At 43.2% G+C, this 25,000-nt stretch overlaps 3 protein-coding genes across 6 annotated transcripts in view; 2 read left to right on the top strand and 1 right to left on the bottom strand.

The window, feature by feature from the left end:
* Nucleotides 1-3,141: 3,141 nt before the first annotated feature.
* Nucleotides 3,142-16,819, top strand: arhgef15a (Rho guanine nucleotide exchange factor (GEF) 15). Of its 2 annotated transcripts, XM_053485775.1 has the most exons (16): nucleotides 3,142-3,294; nucleotides 8,142-8,421; nucleotides 9,900-10,487; nucleotides 11,282-11,327; nucleotides 11,468-11,529; nucleotides 11,656-11,807; nucleotides 13,128-13,288; nucleotides 13,371-13,523; nucleotides 13,618-13,747; nucleotides 13,972-14,046; nucleotides 15,267-15,359; nucleotides 15,445-15,596; nucleotides 15,695-15,859; nucleotides 15,947-16,032; nucleotides 16,149-16,253; nucleotides 16,363-16,819. In XM_053485775.1, the coding sequence occupies exons 2-16, from the start codon at nucleotides 8,172-8,174 to the stop codon at nucleotides 16,707-16,709; spliced, it is 2,565 nt and encodes an 854-aa protein (XP_053341750.1). In that variant the 5' UTR covers nucleotides 3,142-3,294; nucleotides 8,142-8,171; the 3' UTR covers nucleotides 16,710-16,819. The 2 variants fall into 2 exon arrangements, with proteins under 2 accessions (XP_053341750.1, XP_053341751.1); XM_053485776.1 differs by lacking the exon at nucleotides 8,142-8,421 and having other exon boundaries at nucleotides 3,172-3,294.
* Nucleotides 16,820-17,318: 499 nt separating this feature from the next.
* Nucleotides 17,319-23,350, bottom strand: LOC128512450 (zona pellucida sperm-binding protein 3-like). Of its 3 annotated transcripts, XM_053485730.1 has the most exons (10): nucleotides 22,956-23,350; nucleotides 22,278-22,393; nucleotides 20,864-20,967; nucleotides 19,456-19,624; nucleotides 19,160-19,277; nucleotides 18,999-19,075; nucleotides 18,100-18,293; nucleotides 17,882-18,016; nucleotides 17,748-17,813; nucleotides 17,319-17,622 (listed from the first exon to the last, which is right to left on the bottom strand). In XM_053485730.1, exons 1-10 carry the CDS (start codon nucleotides 23,319-23,321, stop codon nucleotides 17,342-17,344), a joined length of 1,626 nt encoding a protein of 541 aa, XP_053341705.1. In that variant the 5' UTR covers nucleotides 23,322-23,350; the 3' UTR covers nucleotides 17,319-17,341. The 3 variants fall into 3 exon arrangements, with proteins under 3 accessions (XP_053341705.1, XP_053341703.1, XP_053341704.1); XM_053485728.1 differs by lacking the exon at nucleotides 22,956-23,350 and having other exon boundaries at nucleotides 17,748-17,810; nucleotides 22,278-22,416; XM_053485729.1 differs by lacking the exon at nucleotides 22,956-23,350 and having other exon boundaries at nucleotides 18,109-18,293; nucleotides 22,278-22,416.
* A 540-nt stretch (nucleotides 23,351-23,890) lies between these two features.
* The window catches only part of taf6 (TAF6 RNA polymerase II, TATA box binding protein (TBP)-associated factor), an 8,844-nt gene continuing 7,734 nt past the window's right edge, over nucleotides 23,891-25,000 (top strand). Inside the window, exon 1 of the mRNA XM_053484826.1 lies at nucleotides 23,891-24,087. The gene's annotated coding sequence lies outside the window, so the exon portion shown is untranslated. The remainder of the gene's footprint in view (nucleotides 24,088-25,000) is intronic.

The following is a 25,000-nucleotide window of genomic DNA, read 5'->3' as shown; positions in this document are numbered from 1 at the left end:
TCTGTCTGTGTACGTTTCTGTAATGCCGGGTCTTCATGCATTTTATAGACATCATTACAGTTTCCTGACTCCTTGTGTGGTAAGACGATGACTCATTAGGGTGTGTGTCGATCTGGGACTAGCATTTTATATCAGGGTGTGTTGGGAATTGATGGTGTGTGGGCAGGTGTGTCCGTTTGTCTGTGTGTGTATGTGTGTGAGGGTGTGCTTATGTGTGTTACTAGTATGTGTCTGAGTGTGTTAGTGTGTTATGGCATGTGTCTTTGTGTTAACGTGCATCTAGGTGTGTGCTTGGTGTCAGGCTGTGTGCATGCGTGTTAGTTTGTGTCGGGGTGTGTACTTGTGTGTCGGTGTGTGTGCATGTGTGTCAGTGTTTGTGCTTGTGTGTTAGTGTGTGTGTGTGTGTGTGTGTTAGGGTGTGTGAGTGTGTGTTTGTGTGTGTGCATGTGTGTTAGTGTGTGTTGGGGTGTGTGAGTGTGTGTTTGTGTGTGTGCATGTGTGTTAGTGTGTGTCGGGGTGTGTGCATGGGTGTTAGTGTGTGTCGGGGTGTGTGCATGTGTGTTAGTGTGTGTCGGGGTGTGTGCATGGGTGTTAGTGTGTGTCGGGGTGTGTGCATGTGTGTTAGTGTGTGTCGGGGTGTGTTAGTGTGTTAGTGTGTGTGTGCATGTGTGTGTCTGTGTGTGTGCATGTGTGTTAGTGTGTGTCGGGGTGTGTGAGTGTTTGTTTGTGTGTGTGCATGTGTGTTAGTGTGTGTCGGGTTGTGTGCATGTGTGTAAGTGTGTGTTAGTGTGTGTCTGTGTGTGCGTGTTTGTGTGTTAATGTGTGTCTGTGTGTGTTAGTGTGTGTGTGCATGTGTGTGAGTGTGTGTGCATGTGTGTTAGTGTGTATCTGTGTGTGTGCATATGTGTTAGTGTGTGTCGGGGTGTGTGACTGTGTGTTAGTGTGTGTCAGTGTGTGTCTGGTTGTTTTGTGTGTGTGAGTATGTGAGTGTGTGTGAGTGTGACATGTAAGGATCTGTGAAAGTGGGAACTGTGACACTTTTTTAGTTTCCGGCTTCCTTTCACTTCACTGGCTCTATCACACACACACACACACACACACACACACACACACAGTCTTAGATTTACACTCAGCAGTGACCTGTGTGTTTAACTGCCTATGACAGGAGCGCATTATGAAGTGTGTCTCTGCATGTCACATGATCTCTCAGCATCACCAAGGGGCCCCTGTAGGGCTGAGACATTTAATTAAATTACATTTTATTTGTATAGCGCTTTTAATAACTGACATTGTTACAAAGCAGCTTTACACAATCATAAGAATTATTTAAGTCTGTATGGAATGTGAGTGTGTGTGAATCAGAATGATCAGATCGTCCCTGATGAACAAGCCGAGGGTGACGGTGCTGAGGGAAAAACTCCCTGAGATGGTAATAGGAAGGAACCTTGAGAGGAACCAGACTCAACAGGGAACCCATCCTCATCTGGGTGATAACGGATAGCAGGGATTGATCTGCACTCATACTGTGTGTTAGGAGGCTGGAAGTTCAGTATAACAGGAGATGTGTTTAGTCCATTTAAAGTCTAGTTCATTATTGGTGTCTCAGGTGGACTTTAGGAAACTCCAGTCCTGAAGTATTGAGCAACTACAGTCACGAGTCCTCAGAGAACAGCTGTCTGCATCAGCCGAGGACAGGACCGTCTTCATGGTGAAGTGAAACCGTCCCTAGTCACCACATCCATCCCAAACCGTCTGCACGGGGCGTCCATGTGACGAGATCTCCAACCAGGACGAGTCCAGAGGGCAGATGGAGTCTGGATCACTGGCAGTTCAGTAGTTAGAGAGAGAAAGAAGAGAAGGAGAGATAACAGTTGGGTCTGGTCACAGTCACACAGTGTATGAGGTAAATGTATGTTTAGTGCAGAGAGCACTAAACCTATGACATCATAGGCTCCCTGAGATGTAAAGCGACCAATCACTTCACCGTCAACAAACCTGAGTGATCAATGAGAGTGGGGAAGACAGCATCTAAACATACCAGTTCACCATAATACTCTACGTCCATGAGTCCCCCAGATCTGCTCCTTTACCTAAGGCTAATCTATTTATAAAAATGCTTGGCTAAATAAATATGTTTTTAGCCTGGACTTAAACACTGAGACTGTGTCTGAGTCCCGAACACTATTTGGAAGACTATTCCATAACTTTTGGGCTTTGTAAGAAAAAGCTCCGCCCCCAGCTGTAGTTTTCATAATACGCGGTACTGACAATCAGCCTGCATCCTTTGATCGAAGTAGACGTGGCGGATCGTAAGACACTAGCAGTTCGCTCAGGTACTGCGGCACGAGACCATTTAATGCTTTATATGTCAAGAGTAGTATTTTAAAATCTATGCGAAATTTCACAGAAGGCCAATGGAGTGAAGATAAGATAGGGGTGATGTGCTCGTATCTTCTGGTTCTAGTGAGGACTCTCGCTGCTGCATTCTGGACTAGCTGAAGCTTATTTATGCACCTGGTTGAACAACCAGACAGTGAGGCATTACAATAGTCCAACCTAGAGGTGATAAAAGCATGAACTAGTTTTTCCGCATCGTTTAGCGACATATACATGAACTTTAGATGGAAGGCTGGAATCAATAATCACACCGAGGTCTTTCACTGTTGCATTTGATGGAACCATTTAAAGTTACGGTGTGATCTAGAATCTTACTCCTAGCTGTATGCGGTCCTATGACTAGAACTTCTGTCTTATCTGGATTAAGCAGAAGGAAGTTAATTAACATCAAGTCTCTGATCAACTTTATTAAGTTTACTATTTTCTCATCTGGTTTGGCTGAAAATGTTTTGCCTAATATATACGATTTTGTGACGGTGATAAATAAAAATCTATGATCATTTTTTTTAGCTTCTATAAGACATAACTTCGTGTCTGTGACTAGGACCAAAGAAGTTCTACTGCATAAAGTCCAGAGTGATTCTGACTGGGTCACACGCACGCACGCACCCACGACACGCACCCACGACACACACCCACACACCCACACACTCACACACACATGCACAGGTCAGACTGCTCACTTCCTCTTTGACACAATGAGGGAGAAACACACAAGAGTGCAAAAGAAGAAGTGACCATCACTAAGGGGAATATTTACTGTCTGAAAGAGAAAACACACAGCTCTCACACCCATACATACACACACACACACACACACACACACACACACAATCATACACACAAACCCCAGTACAGGATTCTTAATCATAACAGGAGCAGCAAAATCAAATCGAGGTAACTTTGTAAACGGTCTTTCTTATTTTTAATATTGTGTGTGTGTGTGTGTGTGCGTGTGTGTGTGTGAGAGAGAGTGTGTGTGTGTGTGTGTGTGTTTGGCATGGACAGGACACGCAGCTTAAAGTTTGTTTCTCCTTGGTTTGTTAGCTGTTTTACTGTTTTTACGCAACACTCTCAAAGTTCTTCATCGGAATCTCCATGAATCATTTATAACTGAATCATTTATCACTGAATCATTTATCACTGCTGAATCATTAGCATAAATTATTTATCAGTTAAGTCCTTGTCATGCAATAATTTATTATTTAATTGTTTATTAATAGTTCTTTTTAATAAGTGAATTATTTGTCAGTAAATCAATAAACTAAAATTCCTTTATTTGTAAATCATTAGTAATGAATCATTTATTAGTTAATTGTTTATCGGTGATAAACAACAGAATCACAGTTCACTACATCATAAATATTACTTCTAACTTAAAGCAGAGCTGTTATCATTAAGTAATTTTTATTTTACACACACACACACACACGTACTGTACTACAGGATTTCTAGTTGGTTCTCTAAAAGCAGTACTTTCCCCATGAACAGAGGACACAGAACCCTTCCTACAGCAGTGAGAACTCTGTAAATACTGTTTGGGACACTCTTTTGAAATACACTGCCTGGCCAAAAAAGTCACGGTTTAAATATTTGAATACTTAATATTTAAATAGATTTAAATTTGTAAATACTTAAAAGGCTTTGATTGGATAAATATTGCAGCGTTTTATGTCTTTCGGCTGATAGCAATCTATTGAACTCTGGTGCAGTGAAGAGCTTCTCATTTCTTACCCGTGTAGGAGCCGTGTCCTGCGTTGGTGGAAAAGATCTTACTATGAATCAAGCAAATACACAACAGCTAAGTAAATAACACTAAAGTGACTGTAATTGGGCGGTGGAGTCGTTAGCACCGCGGCCTTACACCTCAGACGTCCGGGTTTGATTCCTGTGTGGGGTCTGGGTCTGTGTGTGTATTTTGCATGTCTTTCCTGTTTCCTCCTACAGTCCAAAGATATACAGATTAGGGTAACTGGCATGTGTGTGTGTGTGTGTGTGTGTGTGTGCTCTGCGATGGATTGCCACCCCATCCAGAGTGTACCCCGCCTCATGCCCTATGTCCCTAGGCTCCAGGCCCCCCCATGACCCTGTATACAGGATAAAGCGGTATAGGCGATGAGTGACTAGAATTGGGTTAAGAACTGTCAGAGAAATTATTAAACCCTTAAAGGATAACCCCTCAACTCCACAGAAGAAAAACATCCTGAATAAGTGTGATGGGAGATCATTTAAATTCTAAGTGAAGTCACATAAAAAAAATAAATGTACAGTGGAAATCAGAGCTAGGTCTCATAGTAAAAGTAAGAACATTTCCTTAAACACGAGCGATGGAAAAAGGTCATGTGGTCTGAGTCCAGACTGAGCCTATTCCAGAGCGATGGGCGCGTCAGGATAAGAACGGAAGCGAGTTGAGCGATCCACCCATCATGCACAGTGGCCACTGTACAAGCCCCACAGTATGATTTACAGTGAAATGCTTACACGACTGCTGATGACCTAAAAATTTTAAATAAGACAAATAGAGTTTTTTAAAAAGAATATAAAGCCTGAAATGAGAGGATTTTTTTTTACAAATTAGAAATACTAAAAAATATGGAGAAAAAAACTTTAGCTGTAAAAAGAATACAAAATTTACATTAAAATTATTTTAAAAAAAATTAAATATAAAAAATATAATAAAATAAAGAGGAGTTAAAGTGGATTGTAGAAACCATGTCCAGTTATGGGCAAGACACGGTGCAGAATAATGGGTCTAGGTCAGGGAGGTGGTGGGGATGGACTCTGATCGCACCACCCTCTGTAGAGCTCATCTGTCCTGCATGGTGCTGTTACCAAACCAGATTATGATGTTTCTTTCAGGACGCTCTCTATGCTACAAAAGTAAAAGTTCCTAAAACGTTCCAAAAAGTATCTCAAGCGTCTGCGCTAGTAGAGACATAGCCGGGCCTTTTTCCCCACGGTGTTGATGTGACAGGAACGTGACTGGTCCTGCATGATGTGAACACCAAGGTATTTGAAGCTGTCCACTCTCTCCACTGGCCCTTGTTGATCACACAGTCTGGTAGTTCCTCTCCTGCTTTGTACTAAAGACCACTATCAACTCCTTCGTCTTGTTGACATTAAGGAGGAGGTTGTTCCTTTGGCACCAGTTCTTCAAATTCCTAATCTCCTTCATGCAGGCCATCTCATTATTATCAACGAACAGGCCCAACACGACGGTGTCGTCAGCAAACTTGATGATGGAGGAGTTGGTTGTAGCTATGCAGTCGTAAGTGTACAATAACCCTGCGAGGCTTCAGTGCTGAGGGTGTGGACGGCTGAGACATGTCCGCCCATCCTTTCTGCCTGTGGTCTGCCAGTTAGGAAGTTGAAGATCCACTGACACAGAGATGGGCTGAGTCCCAGGTGCTCCAGGTTCTTGGTAATTGTGGAGGGAATTATGGTATTAAATGCTGAGCTGTCGTCGACAAAGAGTATTTTAACATAATTCCCCCTTCCTAGTGTCCAGGAGAGTGAGAGATGTATGAAGGAGGTGAGAGATGGCATTGTCTGTAGAGTGGGTCGGGGGGTATGCAAACTGCAGTGGATCCTGTGTCAAGGACTGAAGAGATGATGAAGCCTTTGACCAGCCGCTCCAAACAATTCATCACTACTGATGCAGGGTAGAAGTCATTGAGGGAAGCAAGATGGGGTTTCTTTGGAACAGGAACAATGATGGACTTTTTAAAGCATGTGAGGACTAGGATAAGGAGAGTCCTGCTGGTCCTGCTGCTTTCCTGGTGTTCACTCTCCTGAACATCATCCTCATCTCATGCTCAGAGATGATGAACGCGTTTCTAATATTGGCATTGTCTTCCTGTTTGCAGCCATTAATTCTGCTAGCATTGTCAGCATAGTTAGCTTTGTTAGCGCTATTTGAATTGTTGGCTCAGCCTCGAAGCGAACATAAAAGTTGTTCAGTATGTTGGTGCTTTATAGTCATTTATTGTCCTTAGTCCCTACCACAGGCTCCTAGAGTCACTTGTAGAGCTGTAAACTCTAGTTTTCTAGTTTCCTCGCTGCTTTGTCTGCTTCACCACTTTCCATGCAAGATTGTGCCTGTATTCATCTTTGTTTGTAGTGTAACAATGGTCCAGTGTCGTTTCACCCCTGGTGAAATCTCGCATAAGGCAGTGCCCATACCCGCTTGGAAGGTGGAATATAAACGATGCTTATTATGACTGATGTAAACTCCCAAAGAAGGTAAAAAGGAAGACATTTAATGGTTAATAGTTCAAGGTTGGATGTGCAGGAGTGGGTGTGAGCCTGTTGCAGTGCTTGCACTGTTGCACCAGCTGTTGTTCACAATTAAACAAACGCTGCCTTCCCTTGACTTTGCTGATTCCCATGTTCTGTCGATATGGTGAACTGAGAAGAACTCGGTCGGCTGGATGGCGTTGTCTGGCACCGCTGGGTTCAGCCATGTCTCGATTAAGCAGAGGAGATTGCAGTCCCGAATATCTCTCGGGAACTTTACTCTGGCCCTGAGATCCTCAAGCTTGTTTTCCAGTGACTGGACATTGGCAAGCAGGATGCTCGGCAGAGGTGTGCGGTGTGCATGGGCTCTCAGCCTGTTCCTGACGCAGGCTCGTTTCCCCTGGAGCCACCGCTTCGGCTTGCGTCCTATGTTCAACCTCAGGATCTCACTCGAACAGCTTAGGTTCGGAATTAAAAACTTTGAATTGTAAACCAATAGAAATAAAGGTATCTCTATCGTACCTAATGTACTCAATGGTTAACGATTTATCGGTTACTGAAAGTGAGTTTAAAAGAAAAAATTAGGGGTGGAGCAGTTGTGACAGCAGCCGACCTTACCTGCGCCATCTTGGACAAACCAGGACTCAAAGTGTGAAAGAGTGGTTCAGGGCACATGAGGAATCATTTTCACACATTTGAACACCACAGAGTTCAGACATTAACCCCAGTGAGAGGCCTTTGAGCGTCCTGGAGAAGACTATACGGAGCAGGCTGACTATCGCAGCATCAGTACGTGATGGTGTTCTTTAATAAGGTGCACCATTACTAAAGCTAAGGGTAATTCAGTGAAGTGACTGTTTTGGGCAAGGTAGATTATTATATTTTAATTTAAAGTTTGTGCAAAAAATCTGATAACTAGTTATTTTAACTGCAACCATTGTAAAAGTGGCGGAGCAGGTGATGTCAAAATAGATGCAGGTTAGACTGTTCAGTTTAGTGAGAATTTGTTTGACGTTACTTTAAAAGTGTATCTCATATACCTTTAAATAGGTTCTATTTTTGTATATTTTGTCTAATTTTTATAAGTGAAGCTCCCGTATGTTCTACTGTATATTCGATACACAAAGTTAAATATTCTAATCCTTTTTTATTTCAATGATTTCTAAAAACTTTTTAACTTGTTTTGTTAAATCTTTTAATACCAAGCAAGAATTTTGTAGCTTAAAGAAAAAGAACCAGCTATAAACAGAATAAATGGCTTACTGACAAATACAAATGTACTCTCCTTACTCACTTACTCTCACACACAGATAGAGAGAGAGAGAGAGATAGAGAGAGATTACAGATTCACAGAACACAGTTTAGTCTGAACAGCAGTTTAAATTTCGCGTGTAAACCATGTTTTTTACTCCGGCCATTTTAGGGAAGTGATGTAAAGCTGTTCAGGTTTGAAAATCCCCTGACTTTTGTTTGTGTGTGTTTTTTCTCTCGCGTCTGGACCTCGTAAGCACAAACAAGGTTTAGCTTGTGACACACAGATGGCGGCTCTGAGACCACGCCTCACTCAGAAACCAAACCTTCCTCCTAAACCGAAGCCACACACACAGAACACTACACACACACCAGCAGCAGCCAGACAACACAAACAGGGGACTCACATGTTCTTAAGAAGGACAGAAGCCCTTCAGCAGAAAAGCCATGCTCACTTATCCCAGGAGAACAGGGAGACGGTGGAGAGACAGAGGAGAGAGCAGAGAACAGAGAGGCAGATGGATGTGGGACGATCAGGTACTAAGGTTAAACCTCACACACACTGTTTTACTATACATAATACATACAATTACACTTCAAACAAAGAGATGTACAATGCCTATAAAATGTATTCCTCAATCATTAGTCATCAATATTTATGACGCAGACCACCGTGTTGATTAATATTCATTAGTTGACTCACAAAGCATAGTTAAACCCCTACTCCTCACCCTTTAAACTTTTGACCTTGTACAGCTTATTCATACTATTCCCTCGTACTGTTATCTTGTACAGCTAACTCCCAGCCCCTACTGCCAAAACGTACCACTATTACAACTAGGTCTAACTTTTACCAACACCTGGTATGGCTAACTCTTATCGTGGCCCTTTGCCTGTAACTCCTACTGCTTACTCGTATTGTCGCCAGGTAATGTGCAGGTGTTAATAAAGTCATTTCCTACATTAAGACTTTCAGGAAAAAACTCAGAGTCAACTGTCAGAGTGCATAAAACGATTTTAACTGCACTTTTACAGTCACACAACCGCGCGGCTTCTTGTACTGTCCGACTGTTCTGACCGTCAAACCTTTCTGCTGTACTGTATTTTGGACTGAAATTGCAGCACAGCAACAACAGCAGACATTAGCAATTAGCTTAGCAACCAAACTGGAAAAAGTTAGCGATACCTTTATTGTAAATTATCAGCTTCTCACAGCAGGATCAGGGTCACATGATCAGTGTCATAACCAAGTCCTGGGTGTGAATATGAACCGATCTAAAAACAGCACTGCTATTGATGCATTTAAAAGAAGAGAAGAGGAACTTTACACTGTTCTCGGTGAGAGCAGCTGCGTTAATCTGATTTCACTCCATGTAGGGTAAAGGAACTGATACTGAGATACCTGTTCTTGAGCTTAAAGGGTGTTTTTTTTCTTTGTCTCAAATGCAGCAGTAACTACTCCTAACTTGTACTGCTAACTTGTACTGCTAACTTGTACTGGTCATAAGGGATGGTTACTGCAGTGCACTATGCAGAGGCAAGGTGATTAGCAATACACTTACACATAATGTACTGTAGATTTAAACAGCTCTCTCACTGTGAACTTGAAGATCGTCATACTGTCTAAATGTAGTTTTGTTGCAAATTAAGTGTAAAATTTTTATTAAACGCAGTAAACACTTAATACCGAAGGGCTAAAGCCTTGTTCAGAGATCTGTCAAAAAAAATTTCCATGTTAATTTGAAACAATCCACCGTCGCCATCCCCCTCGGCTTGCTCATCAGAGACTATCTGATCCTTTGATTTATACACATTCACATTTCATACAAACTTCCGTAATGTTGGTTGTTTAAAGCTGCTTTGCAACAATGACAATTGTTAAAAGCGATATACAAATAAAATTGAATTGAATTGAATTAAAACATAGAACATTACTGTGGTTCCTAAGTGCTTACATCTTAACATCCCCTTGACCAGTAGATTGGCAGGCAGTATTATTTGTTGTTTGTGTTCAGAGCCAGATGGCAGCGAGACAGATGATGGCATTAAAGCTGAGCAGAGTATGAAGTCCTCTACAGTGCCCCCTCGCCACACAGAGGAGAAACACTGCCACTGCCTCTGCCACCTCCCCCGGCCAGGCATGAAACTGGTGTGGGTTCCTGTGGATGACACGGAGCACAGAACACATGTCGAGGACACGGCATGGAGACGGAGGAGGAGTACTGAACACGCTCCTGTGAAATCTCCCACGATGCCCCAGTGCTACAGCTGCCGGAGTTTCCGGCTTCATCACAGCCCGCAGAAAGAGACGGGAGATGATGGCATCTATGAGAGCATGGAGGTGTTCTTCTCATCACCACCTCCTGAGGAACCCATATATCTACAGGTCCAACCATCTGATCCAGGCTCTCCAAGCCCAGCCACTAAGCCAACACCCCCACCACGACCACCCTCCACCCTGCGGACCCGCCAAAAAGAGCGGCGCAGCACGCAGCCTGTTCTAGCCTACGTAATCTCACCAAGAGGAGGCCGTCCACCAATCAGAACTCACAGCAGCTGTGAAAAAGACAGTGGAGTGCCACCGCTACGGAAACCAAAGAGAGGTAAAGAGAGAGAGAGAGAGATTGTCTTCACATAAAGTACTAAACACACTAGGGGCTCTACACAACTACGCAGGGACACTACACAAGTACAGAGGGGCCCTATCCAACTACACAGCGACCCTACACAACTACGCAGGGACACTACACATTCACAAGGAGACCCTACACAACTACACATGGACTTTACACAACTACACAATGCTCTACACAACTACACAAGGACTCTACACAACTACACAAAGCTCTAAACAACTACACAGGGATTCTACACAACTACACATGGGCTTTACATCACTACACATGGACTTTACATAACTACACAAGGACTCTACACAACTACACAAAGCTCTAAACAACTACACAGGGATTCTACACAACTACACATGGGCTTTACATCTACCCCGGGGCTCTACACAACATGCATTAATACTAACAACCTGGCAAATACACATTTCTGTAAATTTTTCATGTAATTAATTTTTACACACTGCACACACACACACACACACACGCGCAAGTTACAGTGAATTTCATCAGTAGGTCTACTGAAAATGTGCACCAATAAAAGGCAGTACTACACTAACACGTAAATCAAACATTTATGCAACTTACACTGCCGTACCCATACATCAGAGAAGGTAAGGGGCAAGGGCCTTGCTCAAGGGCTCTGCAGGGGGTTTGAACCCATGACCTTCTGCTCAGTAGTCCAACATCACAAGCTATTCGTGCCCAGGTGTGTCCTTCATTATAACAGCAATGTTTTATTAATCTGACATCATGTGGATGTTTTGTAGAGGAGCAGAAACAAGACAGAGACACAGAGACGAAAGAAGATACAGAGTAAGACTGCACAGCTACACAACACAACCACACAAGTACACAGAAACTCCACATCTACACAACAAAACAACTACATAACACAATACACAGCACTGCCCCAGAATACAGTCTCTCTGTCTCTCTCTCTCTCTCTCTCTCAGGAGTGGTGATCAGGAGCAGATGATCTGTGATGGAGATGGCAGTAATGATCATGCTGGAGGAGGTAACAACGTGCAATCTCTACCATTAGCACTTAGTGATTTGTTTTATTTACAATACCTCTTCACGAGTGATACGTAACAGTGAAGTGGGAATGGTCATTTGTGTGTGTGTGTTTGCGTGTGTATAGAGCCAGTGCAGCATGCAAGCCCTGCACCCCACCGGAGGAGTGTGAGCGAGTGTGTGATGCGGGGAGAGGTCACACTGTGGCAGCAACTAGGAGTGGTGAAACAGAGTGGAGTGTTAGACACCCTCACCTACAGAGAGAGACAGAGACAGGAGGTGAGACTGAAAGACAAGCTGAAATGTAGATGGGGGTAGCATGGGGGTAGCTCAGTGATGAGGGTGTTGGAAGAAAGAGATAAAAATGTAAGTCGATCTGGATAAGGCTGTCTCCCATATGCTGTAAAGAAATCTTACTTAGAAATCATGAAGGGTCTACAATTTTCAGCATAGGTGCATTTCCGCTGTGAGAGACACAATCTAAAAAGAAAAATCCAGAAATCACATTGTATGATTTTTTAACAATTTATTTGTGTCAAAGAAGTATTTGATCACTTGCTTATCACCCAGATTTCTGACCCTCAAAGATGTGTTATTGTGTCCAGCTCCACTCTGCTCATGATTCTAAATTAGTAGCACCTGTTTGAGGTCGTTAGCTGTCATAAAGACACCTGTGCACCCTACAACCAGCCAAAGTCTAAGTAGATACATGGGGTATAAATGATGCTAAGAATGGTGTAAAATCAGCCCAGAACTACACGGGAGGAACTGGTCAATGCCGTGAAGAGAGCTTGGACCATCGTTTCCAAGGCTCCCATCAGTAATACACTAAGACGTCATGGTTTAAAATCTTGCATCGCACAGAAGGTTCCCCTGCTTCCATGTCCAGAGGAGTCATGGGAAAAGGTCCTGTGGTCAGATGAGACCAACGTAGAACTTTTTGGTCTTAACTCCATTCGCCGTGTTTGGAGGAAGAGGAATGATGAGTATCATCCCAATAATACCATACCTACAGTGAAGCATGGGGCTGGAAGCATCATGCTCTGGGGGTGTTTTTCTGCACAGGGTACAGGACGACTGCACTGTATTAAGGAGAGGATGAATGGGGCCATGTATTGTGACATATTGGGCAAAAACCTCCTTCCATCAGTCAGAGCATCAAAGATGGGTCGTGGCTGGGTCTCCAACATGACAATGACCCAAAGCACACAGCCAGGAAAACCCTAACCCTAACCCTAACCCCAAGGGTTAACCCTAACCCTAACCCATCTTTAGAACTCATTAGTGAATTCTTCGTAAGCTCCTTTTATTGATTTTATGATTCGCTAACCAACGTCACTAGCACAGTGGTCTTAGCTAACACTTGAGGTAGCATGGTGCGGTTAGCCACCGTCACCAGAATGAGTGGGGTGTTAGAATCTCCAATCTCCTACTGTAGCTGTGAAACCGTGTTGACTTTTGTAAGTCGCTCTGGATAAAACCATCTGCCAAATGCCTGAATGTAAACATAAACTAACCACAGGATGTAGATTGAGATGAAAACCACAGAGAGTTGTGGGCATTCAATTCAGCCCTAATCCTTTGACCTTTGACCCGTAGTGTATGTTTGAGGTTTTGACCTCAGAGGCGTCGTACCTGCGCTCACTCAACGTGCTGAGAGATCACTTCCTGGGGTCGCGGGAGCTGGATGACACGCTCGTCGTCCATGACAGGAAGTCACTCTTCTCCAACATCCTGCAGGTGCACGAGGTCAGCCAGAGGTCAGTGTTGTGGACTACAGCAACATCAACTGCAACACTAATCATCATCATCTTCATCAGTGTTATTTGTTTAAACACACAGGTTCATGCAGGATCTGCTGGCTCGGGTGGACGAGAGTGTGCTCATCTCTGATGTGTGTGACATCATCTACCATCACGCAAACACACACTTCTCTGTGTACATAGAGTACGTCAGGAACCAGGTGTATCAGGAAAAGACCTACAGCAGGCTAATGTACGACATACATCCACACACACACACACACATGTCTATTTTATCTTCCATTGCTTCATGCTATGTGTGTGTGTGTGTGTGTGTGTGTGTATAGGCAGTGTAACCGTGTGTTCCACACAGTAATGAAGCGTTTAGAACAATCTCCTCTCTGTAATCGGCTGCCCTTCACTTCCTTCATGGTTCTGCCATTCCAAAGGATCACACGCATCAAGATCCTGATACAGGTATATATACACACACACACACACACACACACACACATATTTTAGCCTTAGCAGTACTGCTCCTGAGAGCCGCCTGATCTAAACCCTGAGAATGTTCAGTGGTACTTGGTGGTGGGCGGAGCTTGGTTTATAAGGGGTGTGTCAGGAGATACATTCTCCACCAGACTCCACCCGTTTTAATTCATCGTGTGTGTGTGTGTTTGTGTGTGTGTCTTTCATTGTAGAGTATTCTGAAGAACACGGTGGAGGGATCAAATGAGGAAAACACAGCCTGTAGGGCTCTAACTACAGTGAATGAGGTTACACACACACACACACACACACAGCTTTATTAATGGAGTTGAGTAATTCACACACAGTTCTGTTTCCCTCTTGTCAGATACTAACAAGTTTGTACTTTTTGCTATTTCTCTCTTTATAAGGTCTCTCTCGTAGTTCATTTTTTTCTTTCATCTAATTTTCACCTTTTTATGATCGACGCGACAAGCGGGAAAAATGTTACCGTAAAATTTTCCCTTTAAATTCGCCGTGTGCATTAAGTTATCGTACAAGTACATTTTCTAAAGTAGTGTTGTTTTGCTCATTTGTGGTGGAAACTTGTGCACCATGTCACCCCAACCAGTGTCATGTTTTAGATCTTAATAATTGGTTTAATTAAAAATGTTTTTAAATGTAATGTGTTAGATTCCAACACAAGCTGAAACCTCAACTCCACAGAAGTCTGTTTAACACACATTAATGTGAAATTAATACAGAAAGCAATAAATGATCCTTACAATTTTTTTTACCAAAAATTACTAATTTATATAAATAAATAATTAACATTAATATTAAATCCATTTTTTCCTTAATATTAAATCAATTTTTTTCTATTTTTATATAATTTTAAACTTTTTCCAAGACCTTTCTTTTTTCAGTCAATTTATTAACACTATATTGTTTTGTCACTTCCTATTTTGAGTGGAGTTTATAGAGCAACAAAGAACAAACATTAATAACGATTAGGTCCAATATTGAACTGGACTCCATATGAACTTCTGCACATCTCCTGTTATACTGAACTTCCCGCCTCCTAACACACAGTATGAGTGCAGGTCAATCCCCGCTATCCGTTACCACCCAGATGAGGATGGGTTCCCTGCTAAGTCTGGTTCCTCTCAAGGTTCCTTTCTATTCTACCATCTCGGGGAGTTTTTCCCTCAGCACCGTAGCCCTCGGCTCGTTCATCAGGGACGATCTGATCATTCTGATTCACACACACTCACATTCCATACAAATTTCCATCATTTCCTTTTGATTGTGTAAAGCTGCTTTGTGACAATCACCATAAAAATCGCCATACAAATAAAACTGGAGTGAAGTGAATATTATATTAGTCCTGGTGCAGGTGTTTCGTGGACACGCCACCCCTCAGTGATGCATCTGCTCTACGGCCAGATAGGCTTAATTCACAGGACAGACAGAAGTCCGCGCACTTCATATTGATAATGTGTGTGTGTGTGTGTGTGTGTGTGTGTAGATGATCAAACAGGCAAACACACAGGTGGGGCAGATGAAGCAGATGGAGGAGCTCATGCACATTGCCACCATGCTGGAGTTTGACAAACTCAAGGTGCAGAATAACACACACACACACACACACACACACACACACCTCCTGTACTGCCCACTGACCCCATCCATCCCATAATACTCAGGCGATCCCTCTGGTGACTCGGATGCGGTGTCTGGAGAAACAGGGCGAGCTCCAGGAACTCATTAAAGGAGGAACGATGTTCAGCTTCCGCTTCCGCTTCAACCCCATCTACATCTTCCTCTTCAATGACATCGTCATCCTCACACACAGGAGGTCAGTGTGCGCACACACACACACACACACACACACACACACGCAAAAAATGCAATGCTATAACAGGAGTAATACTTATTCATCTTTCTATTTCTCAGCACTGTAAATACAGAGCGCTTCCTGGTTTTTGACCACGCCCACCGATCCCTGGTCCAGGTCCGGCCCCTAGAGGGAGGAGCTCAGTTAGAACACACCTTCTGTCTCACAATGCTGGAGAATCACCAGGGCAAGATGTGTGAGCGTGTGCTAAAGGCAAACACAGAGTAGGTTACACACACATACTGTACTCACATGCATGTGCACACACACACACTCACACACACATTTACCATTGTAATGTTTGTGTGTAGGTCAGACCTGCACCGGTGGACAGCAGCATTTCCATCTGTCTCTCTGACATCAGAGCCAAAGGAAGAGAGAGTGTATGATGACTGGGGTGAGCTACACACACAAACGCGTGCACACACACACACACACACACACACGTGTCATCGCATCATCGGATAGATGGAGGGCCTTAACCCTGTGTGTGTGTGTGTGTGTGTGTATCAGACTGCCCACAGGTCCAGTGCATTAAGCAGTATGTTGCAAAACAGGCTGATGAGCTCAGCTTAGATCCCTCTGACATCATCAACATCATACGCAAAACACATGAGGGTAAGCGACACGTTAAACTGTCCGTGTGTGTCTGTGTGCTGTAGGTGTATATCTGTTGTGCATTCCACTGTGTGTTGCTATAGCGCTGTTCATTATGGTTCTGGTGCAGGCTGGTGGGAGGGGATTCGGCTCTCAGATCAGATGACTGGTTGGTTTCCTCACGACGTTGTGATCGAGGTCACTAATGAACACCAGCGTCGACGCAACCTGCGAGAACAGTACCGGATCTCACGTGCAGCCAATCACAGCGCAGGACGCACATCGCTCCTACAGGCGGCCAATCACAGCGCAGCAAGCACATCGCTCCTACAGACGGCCAATCACAGCGCAGCAAGCACATCGCTCCTACAGACGGCCAATCACAGTGCAGCAAGCACATCGCTCCTACAGACGGCCAATCACAGCGCAGCAAGCACATCGCTCCTACAGACGGCCAATCACAGCACTTCCACCTGAATTTTAGTGCAACATGAACTTTATGAAAGTCTCAGTAGAGTCTCTTAATTAAACTTTATTGGAACTGAAATCATTATGTTTAAGTTGTAAATAAACATTGTAAAATTAAATATGTAGATTGTGTGTGTTGGGGGGGTGGGGTTGATGGGGTGATCATGGAGTAATGAGAATGAAGTGATGGAGTCAGCATGCAGGGGCAGCCAGAATACAGCAGCCCCTGCAAGAGACAGGGTTGAGGTCCATGCTTAAAACCTTAACAATGGCAGCTTGCTGGTGCTGGGGATTAAACCAATGACCTTCTGACCAGAAGACCAGAGGCAGAGACCAGTCGCCCTGCCCATGATGGAGTGGTGGAGTTAATAATGGAATAATGGGGTGATGTTTGGATTCCTGTTGCTCTGTGATTATCAAAATAAAATAATTATTAAAACTATCTCAGATTACCATCACATTTTCACCTTCACATACCAGATAAAACAAATAATCTGCTAATCTACTAATCATTACCCCCTTAAAATCTAAACACAATCTCAGACACTTGGACTTGTGTGTGTGTGTGTGTGTGTGTGTGTGTGTGTGTATATAAAAAAAAAAAAAAAGAACCCTGGGTCAGTTTGGTTCAGGTTTATTTCTCAAACTCTCATGGTTGGAGAGGGCATGTCCCATACCACACCACCAGCCCCACCCCACCCCAGGCCATCACCACGTGTGGAGTTCAGGTCTGTGCTGTGTGTCTCCGTGTTATCAGTGCCAGGATCAGTGAGAGGAACATCAACAGGGGTTTCTGGAGTCACCACTGCTGATGTGAAGTCGGTCTCGAACACGGTGCTGACTGTTTCTGGTGAAGTGAACACGAGTGGAGTCACAGTCAAGCGATGCTCAGGTGTGGGTGTGGCCAAGGACACACCCATGTCTGTGGTTCAGTCGTCATGCAACAGAGACACATTTACTTTAGTGCATCTCAGATTAGACCATTTTCAATGCCCAATACTGTCAGGATATTAGAGGATGTGGCAACCCTGAGGCTGCTGTACACACCTGGTTCTGTAGGAACGCCCCTCCCCGACCCAACCTTCTCCTCTCTCACCCTGGTGTCAGAAGCTGCTAAAGCAGATTACAGTTTATATTGACAGCACAATGCAGAGTTATAATCTGTTTAAAAGTTTACACACCCAGCCTAAAGGCGTTCCCTTGCATAATCGGAGGAACGTAAGAGACGTGAACTCCCTCCAGCACTGCAGGGGGCGACACTTCACTGCTCCACGGGGAGAGAGACAGTGGGCCGACCCGCACATTCTGCTGCAATGCTGAGGATCACACACACACACACAGCTCTCTTTCTTCCTCTTACAGAAACATCATGTGACTCGTTAATGTCTCGTAAGTTTACCCTGCACACCGTGCGCGTCCGTGTGTCCTGGGTCTGTCCACTCTGATTCAGAAGTTCTGAGCTCAGGTTCTCCGGTCTCCATCTGTAAAGATTCAGCCTGCCTGTGGTTTCGGCTTTCAGTAACGTTCTGTTCAAACTGATTGTAGGTCTGACAGCTTTCACACACAGAGTCATCACCGTCTGCAGACCCCCAACTAACACATACACACACACATTCACATGTTCTTTAGTATGTACAGTTAAACCTTGGATTGCGAGCTTAATTGGTTTTGTGGCGTGCTTGTATATCAAAACACTTGTATATCAAAGTTAATGAAATAATGGAAACTCTGATGACCACAACCTAAAAATATAAATAAAAAATTTATACAAAATATACAGTAAAAATAAAATCAATTAACCTGCACTTTACTTTTGAAAAGAATCTCGACACAACAGTTTGTGTGTGCACAAACACTCACTAACCGAAACACTGCTATCCGACAGAGAGAGACTCTAGGTTCTTTTGTTAAAGAGTTCCTATCTAATGACACTTGCGTTTGTTTTACGTGCGACACACACACGGTTACGGTGTTATAGTAAACAGTACATGCGCGCACAAATGTTGACTATATGAGTGATGCGTGCGCAATGAGACCAGGCATGGGAGACGATTACCCACAATCCTGTAAGCACAAGAGAGAAAAACTATTGGTTCAGTTGTAATCACATGACGCTCAGCGAATAAAGCACTTGCATACTACTCGTATATTAAGTCTTCGCTTGTTTAACAAGTTAAAATTTAAGAAATTTTGCTCATCTTGCAAAACACTCACAGACCATGTTCTTTGCAGACCACGGTTCCACTGTATTTGTGTGTGTGAGTGTGAAAGAGAGAGAGAGAGAGAGAGAATTCAGACCTTCCCTGGATGTAGGAACACGCTCTGCTGGAGGAAGAGCTCTGGAGATCAGCTTTCAGACTGCAGCTAATAAAGATCTGCGTTCAAAAAGTTCAGTAAGAAACACTGAACACCAGCACATGTGTGTGAGGATTCATATTGTTGTTTAGGTATTGGTGTACCTGCGCACTGTGCACCTGTCTGAAGATGAAGCTGTGGAGCTGAAGACGGAGTTTATCAGATTGAATTCTGGGAAGGAAGCGGGACTTGGAACTTGTCTGCTGTCCATCTGTGAAACACCTGAGCAGGAGGGTGGGACGGGTGTGGGGGGTGTGACGGGTGTGGGATGGTGTTTGTGGGCAGGAAAGGGGACATAAAAGGGAACAGTTCATAAACAGACATTTAATGGCACAGCATTAAACATTTCTCTGATCAACTGCATGCAAGATTACATGAAGTGTGTGTGTGTGTGTCTGACCCATTTTGTATAAACTGGTATCTGGGTCCTGAATTCTCTTCAAAGTTCACCGTAGCAACACAGTCCTGAACAAACACTTGCAGCTCCAGCCGAGGTGCAAACACAGACGCCTCCATGTTTATCACGTCCCCCAGGAAGTACACGCCTTCTCGCACTGCCAGCCAATCAGCTGCACACACCAACAGGAAGTGAAATTACGAAGATAAGTGCTCACTATAAACTAACCACAGATATCTTGTATGGACTGGCTCGGCTGTCCTCACCGCCTGGAAAGACTTTAAGACTTTTACTTGATCTCATTTAAAATATATAAAATACATAAATATCTTTTAGTTTCAGATAGATACGTCACCACACATCCATGCACGATAAAGTGAAGCCATGGTTAGAGATTAGCCAATTAACTCAACTCCTATCCCTCTTCTAGTTCTCCCACACACACACCAGGAGAATCGATTTACCACAGTAGGTGGCGCTATGCCTGCTTTCAGCTCCTGAGTATCGAAGCCCCCCCTCAGTTGATCCATTACATCACACACCAAACAGCAGCGTGTGGAGTGATGAAAACATCTGTACACTTTACTGTTTTTATAAATGAGATGCACGCTATTCCTGATGTTCATGAAGTCACCTGAAGGCAGAGGCCACCTCATATGCTTCTGCAGGGCGTCAATACGATCTCTTCTGTGCTACTTCCATCTTCTTACACTTAAACATTTTGTTCTGGTGAATTCTGGGTCAAAGCCTGTCCGATTGAGGTATACGTGCAGGAGACTCCCAGGCGCATCATCTGGGAGAAAAGCTTGATTTAGGACGATTTCAGTCTACCCAAGACGTTTACTCAGACTAACATTGTGTATGATTGGTTAGACTTATACTGGAGAGCCAATCTCTCGTCAGAGAGCTAGCTCGTCTTTAGCACACCTGCTCTGGGTTTGTTTTTGTTTTTTTTAAACGGTGCTCTCATTAGAGATGATTGCTTCATGCCATAATTGCCCCTATTCACCCCTCCCCTCCTGGCCAGCTTTCATTTTAGTAATATTGGCCCAAAGCAGAGTGCACCTCGTTGGGGTACGAGGTGCCACTAAACACAAAGAGAAGGAGAACAAGGCGGCCAACTTTTGCACCATGTCTGGGGGCCTTTTTACCAATGTCCAAAATGTACAAATATTTTATTCACTCATGAAGCACAATGCATCTCTCGTACCAGTAACTGTTATAACTCTGGCAGTTTGTAGCCCGACACTGCAGTACTTTAGCTTTGCATTAGCCACGGCCTCTCCTGCAGATAAAGTAGCTGGTGGTTGAGCTGCTCAACCATCAGCAATAATGCAAAGGGCGGGGTACGACCAATCATGTCCATACAAGATATCTATGAAGCACGCACATGGAGGAGTGTTTGACTCACTGGTCATCAGATGCAGAGTGAAGTGCAGGGCGTGTTCAGCAGAGTGCGCACTCAAGTGGGGGAGCCAAGCAGGGACAAGCGAGACACTGTCGACACTAAACCTCCTGAAACACACACACACTTTCATACAATGACTAAGGGATCTATATAAATAAAAGAAAGGTTTTGTCTGAACTCACTCTTTCAGTGATTTTTGTTTCTTACATTGGACGACCAGAAGTTAGTCTCAGAAACATTGTCTTCCTGGACAGATTTTGTCACAGCATCAAGCAAAACTATCTAGACAGAATTCAATTAACTTTTGCATTTCATTTTTGGATCTCTGCCTGAAGTTTAATCTGCACCATCAATGAAATCTAAAAAAAAAAAAAAATAACAGCGCTGAAGTGGTATAAGTGAATTTTAACACGCTGGAGTGGTTTTAAGACAAAACTTCATCTTTATCCTTTGATCTACTTTTTCCATTTCTCATCTGTGATTCACTCTCCGATTACCGAACAGGGAGTGTATTTGTCTGAGCACCAAAGAAGGACAACTTAGTGTAAACAAGGCGTAAGATACTCAACCTTACAGAATGGGATTTCTTTGTATTAATAAGTTAGACAGAGAGTTCTGCTGTACAGAGAGACACACAGACATGTACGTGGCCTTTAACCTGAAATATTATTATTAGTATTATTAGTATTATTATTATCACTGATTACATTAAAAATCAACTGATTATTATTAGCTTCAACCTTTTAACTATTTCTACAAACTCTCTTCGCATCAACAATTCATACAAATGCTTGTTATAACTAAAGGGAAGTGTTTAACGCTTCACTGGAGCGAGGCCTTCACATTCATGTACGAGTGGTTTTTTTGGATTGTTTGACATCAGAGAAGTATTCTCTAAAGCAAGAGTTCTTAACAAGGCTGGATGATTTCAGTACATTTTGATTCTAGCCAAGTCCCACTGATCTACTGTAGAGGTGTAGTAGCTGATGTCATGCCATGTTGAATTCTGTGTTTGGATTTTCGGCCCCAGCAGGTCAGACCATCATTCTCACAGAGAATCCTGGACCAGGTTTCCACTTTAAGCCAAGTTTTTGCATTTTGTTTAAATTAGTATTTGGGCTGAATAGAGGAGCGTCACGTTATCCGTGTGAGCGTGCTCTCAACGTTCTCTTACTGTAACACCGTGTATACACTCAGTCTAGTCTACTGTGAATTATTAAGCTTTAACTGCCAGGATATCATTACTAATACTGTAGGTCTCAGTAGTCACATTGGCACATCCAACCTGGCATTCATTCTCAGGAATAATATACACCTGAACTTCACTGACGCACCTCACTGAGCCTGGACTGACCTGTTACACTGAACCATGTCAGATTATTAATATAACATTGCTTCACCTCCTCCAGTAACTTACCTCCTGTACACGCATTCCACAGGGATGGAGGTCTTCTCCTGCCTCGTCACTCCGTGGGCAGAGGGAACCGGAGTGTACACCAGGATGTTTGTGTAAATAATGGAATCGGACGTCATCTAGACACAACACAGAAAGTGATGAGGTTTAAGTGCTATTGGAAAAAAAATGGGGCGTTTGATCCCAGCACCACTAGGAACAACAACAACAATCTCAGCTGCACATAACGGTGACAAAAGAGCAAAGAGATGAGAAACATCTCATTCAGAGAGACAATCTTATAATTAGGTCAGCTTTTATTGTTCATTGTTTCAGTATGCAGTGAAACCAAAACAACGCTCCTACGGGACGAAGGTGCTACACACAAACAGATTTTTAAATTTTGGGAATTTTTGACGGTTCTTCCAGACGTCTTCATCAGTGTCTGACCTCAGAGATACGCTTCTGGAAGAACCGTCAAAAATTCCCTTAAACATACCCCCAAACCTTATGGAAAGCCTTCACAGAAGAATTAAGGCTGTTACAGCAGTGAAGGGGGCGGGGCCAACATCATACTAAAGACCCTATGAGTTAAGAATGGGATGTTTCTCAAGTTCATACACATGTGAAGGAGGGCGAGCCAACACCTTTGGCATTATAGTGTACATTTATACAAATGTGCATGTGTGTGTGCGTGTGTACCCAGTAGCGTGTGCCGCAGTCAGTGAGAGTGGTGTGTATGATGAACTCCTCAGACGAGACATTGGTCACACCACAGCACTCTCCCACAGACACGTGTTCAGGATCGATCGGCGCTCCGACATTAAATAGGTCGGCTTTAACGCGAACCTCCATGGCAGAGGGACTGCAGCTCACAGACACCGTCCTGAGAGACACGCCAGGACGTCTGGGGGACGTCTGCCCTCCGGTCACAGACACACGCTCGTCCTTCAGAGGACTCGAGACATGATGAGCTTCTGCATCTCCTGCGGTCTGAGTAATGCTCATCAGAATCCCTCCAACCTGCACACACACCACACACACCACACACAGCTCCACACGCAACATTCTGACTGGAGCAGCAATGAGTGTAAGGCCTCTGTGTGCTGCTTTTATTTCTGTGTGAACCTTAACATTAACACCTGACAGCTGTGAGTTTCTTCAGAGGCTCCACCTGAGCAACCAGGGATTCACACACACACACACACACACACACTCTCACACACTTAATTATTCATGTTTCTTTGTTAAACTACAATAATGCAGGTCATTCTGTACTCTGTACTGTCATGCACTTAAACAATTCCAATAAAATATAAAAGTCTGAGTTCATTTTATATTTTATATATTTAAAAAATATATATATATTATTATCTGATTATTTTTCTCGAATCTACTGAATGATTAAAAGTGCGCGAGAACAGGAAAGATCCGGTCCTGGAAGGTGTATAAAACATATTATAAAAATAATAATAGCAACGTCCTACTGTTGAAACTGCTCTCAGGTTGTATAAATATCAAAACACAACAATTTCAAATTTAACGTAAAATAAAGTAAATAAATTAATGTTTTCTTTTCTTTTTAATTCGTTGTGTCGTGCAGGTTTTGTGTGTCCTGTCAGGACCCGCAGCTCAAACTCAAAATGGCGGATTTTCAGAAAAACGGCTCGGAGCTCTGAGGCAGAAAACTAATCCTAAAATACTCCTAATATTCCTTCTGTACAGTCAGGATTCAGCCTCAGAAATATAAACCCGCTCTGTGTGTCTCAGTTTACTGGTTTTATTTTTTAATAGAGACTGATTCACTCCAGAATATCAGCTTTGTTCTCAAAAGGTAAGAGAGAGCGAGAGAGAGCTTAGCAGCAGCAGCAGACTAAACACTTACACACACACACACACACACAGAAACACTAAAGCTCTAACAGCAACACTACTGTGGAAACATAATTAGGATATTATTGCTTTGTTATTTTTTGTGTGCATTTTTAAATGACCGTGTGTTTTGTACCGCTGTTTGAATGTGAGGGGAGAATCGTTCCGGGTTGCCAGATCTGTACAGTGTAACCCAACCGCTCCATTACTGAGCAGGTACAGCCGGGGGCCAAAACTTCTGAGAATGATACAAATATAAATTTTTACAAAGTCTACCCACTTCATTGTTTTGAGATCTTCGTGTCAGATGTTATTCTGTTATACTGAAGTTTAATTACCAGCGTTTCATGAATGTTGGAGGCTTTTATTGATAATTACATTAAGTTTATGTAGAGAGTCAGTATTAGATCCTTCTGTCTCAGGACCTCTGCAGTTCAACCTGACATGCTGTCAATCAACATCTGGGCCACAACCTGACTCAGAACATTCTTACACAATAAATACTCGCAGTTTGTCAGAGTTTCTTGGGTTTTTGTTTGTCCATCCGCCTGGTGAGGACGGACCACAAGTTCTCAATGGGATTAATGTTTGCTGGACATGGACACAAAATGTCCTACTGAGAACGGACTCTTTGTGTAAATTTAATGTAATTGTCAGGAAAATCCTTTAACATTTATGAAACTATTAACCCCACTATAGCAGAGTAACATCCGACAAAAAGATCTAAAAATACAGAAACTGTGAAAATTAATGTTTGTGTCATTCTCAAAACTTTTGGCTCCAGCTGTGTATATATATGTATGTGTGTGTATATATATATATATATATATATATATATATATATATTATTTTGTTGCCAGATCCGTATAAAACAA

This window comes from Clarias gariepinus, chromosome 24 (genome assembly GCF_024256425.1).
Source record: "Clarias gariepinus isolate MV-2021 ecotype Netherlands chromosome 24, CGAR_prim_01v2, whole genome shotgun sequence".
NCBI classification, from domain to species: domain Eukaryota; kingdom Metazoa; phylum Chordata; class Actinopteri; order Siluriformes; family Clariidae; genus Clarias; species Clarias gariepinus.
Note: the sequence above shows the minus strand (reverse complement) of the source record. Positions and strands in the feature narration are given on the sequence as shown.

Excerpts from the sequence above, each read along its gene's own strand:
- arhgef15a (XM_053485775.1), top strand. The coding sequence starts at position 8,172 with ATGGCGGCTCTGAGACCACGCCTCACTCAGAAACCAAACCTTCCTCCT. Across the intron at positions 15,360-15,444 it reads TGGAGTTTGACAAACTCAAG|GCGATCCCTCTGGTGACTCG; the intron begins GTGCAGAATAAC and ends CATAATACTCAG. Across the intron at positions 16,254-16,362 it reads CATACGCAAAACACATGAGG|GCTGGTGGGAGGGGATTCGG; the intron begins GTAAGCGACACG and ends GTTCTGGTGCAG.
- LOC128512450 (XM_053485730.1), bottom strand. The coding sequence starts at position 23,321 with ATGTTGCGTGTGGAGCTGTGTGTGGTGTGTGTGGTGTGTGTGCAGGTT. Across the intron at positions 19,278-19,455 it reads TACCAGTTTATACAAAATGG|GTGTTTCACAGATGGACAGC; the intron begins GTCAGACACACA and ends CCTCCTGCTCAG. Across the intron at positions 19,076-19,159 it reads GACAGGTGCACAGTGCGCAG|ATCTTTATTAGCTGCAGTCT; the intron begins GTACACCAATAC and ends TTTTGAACGCAG.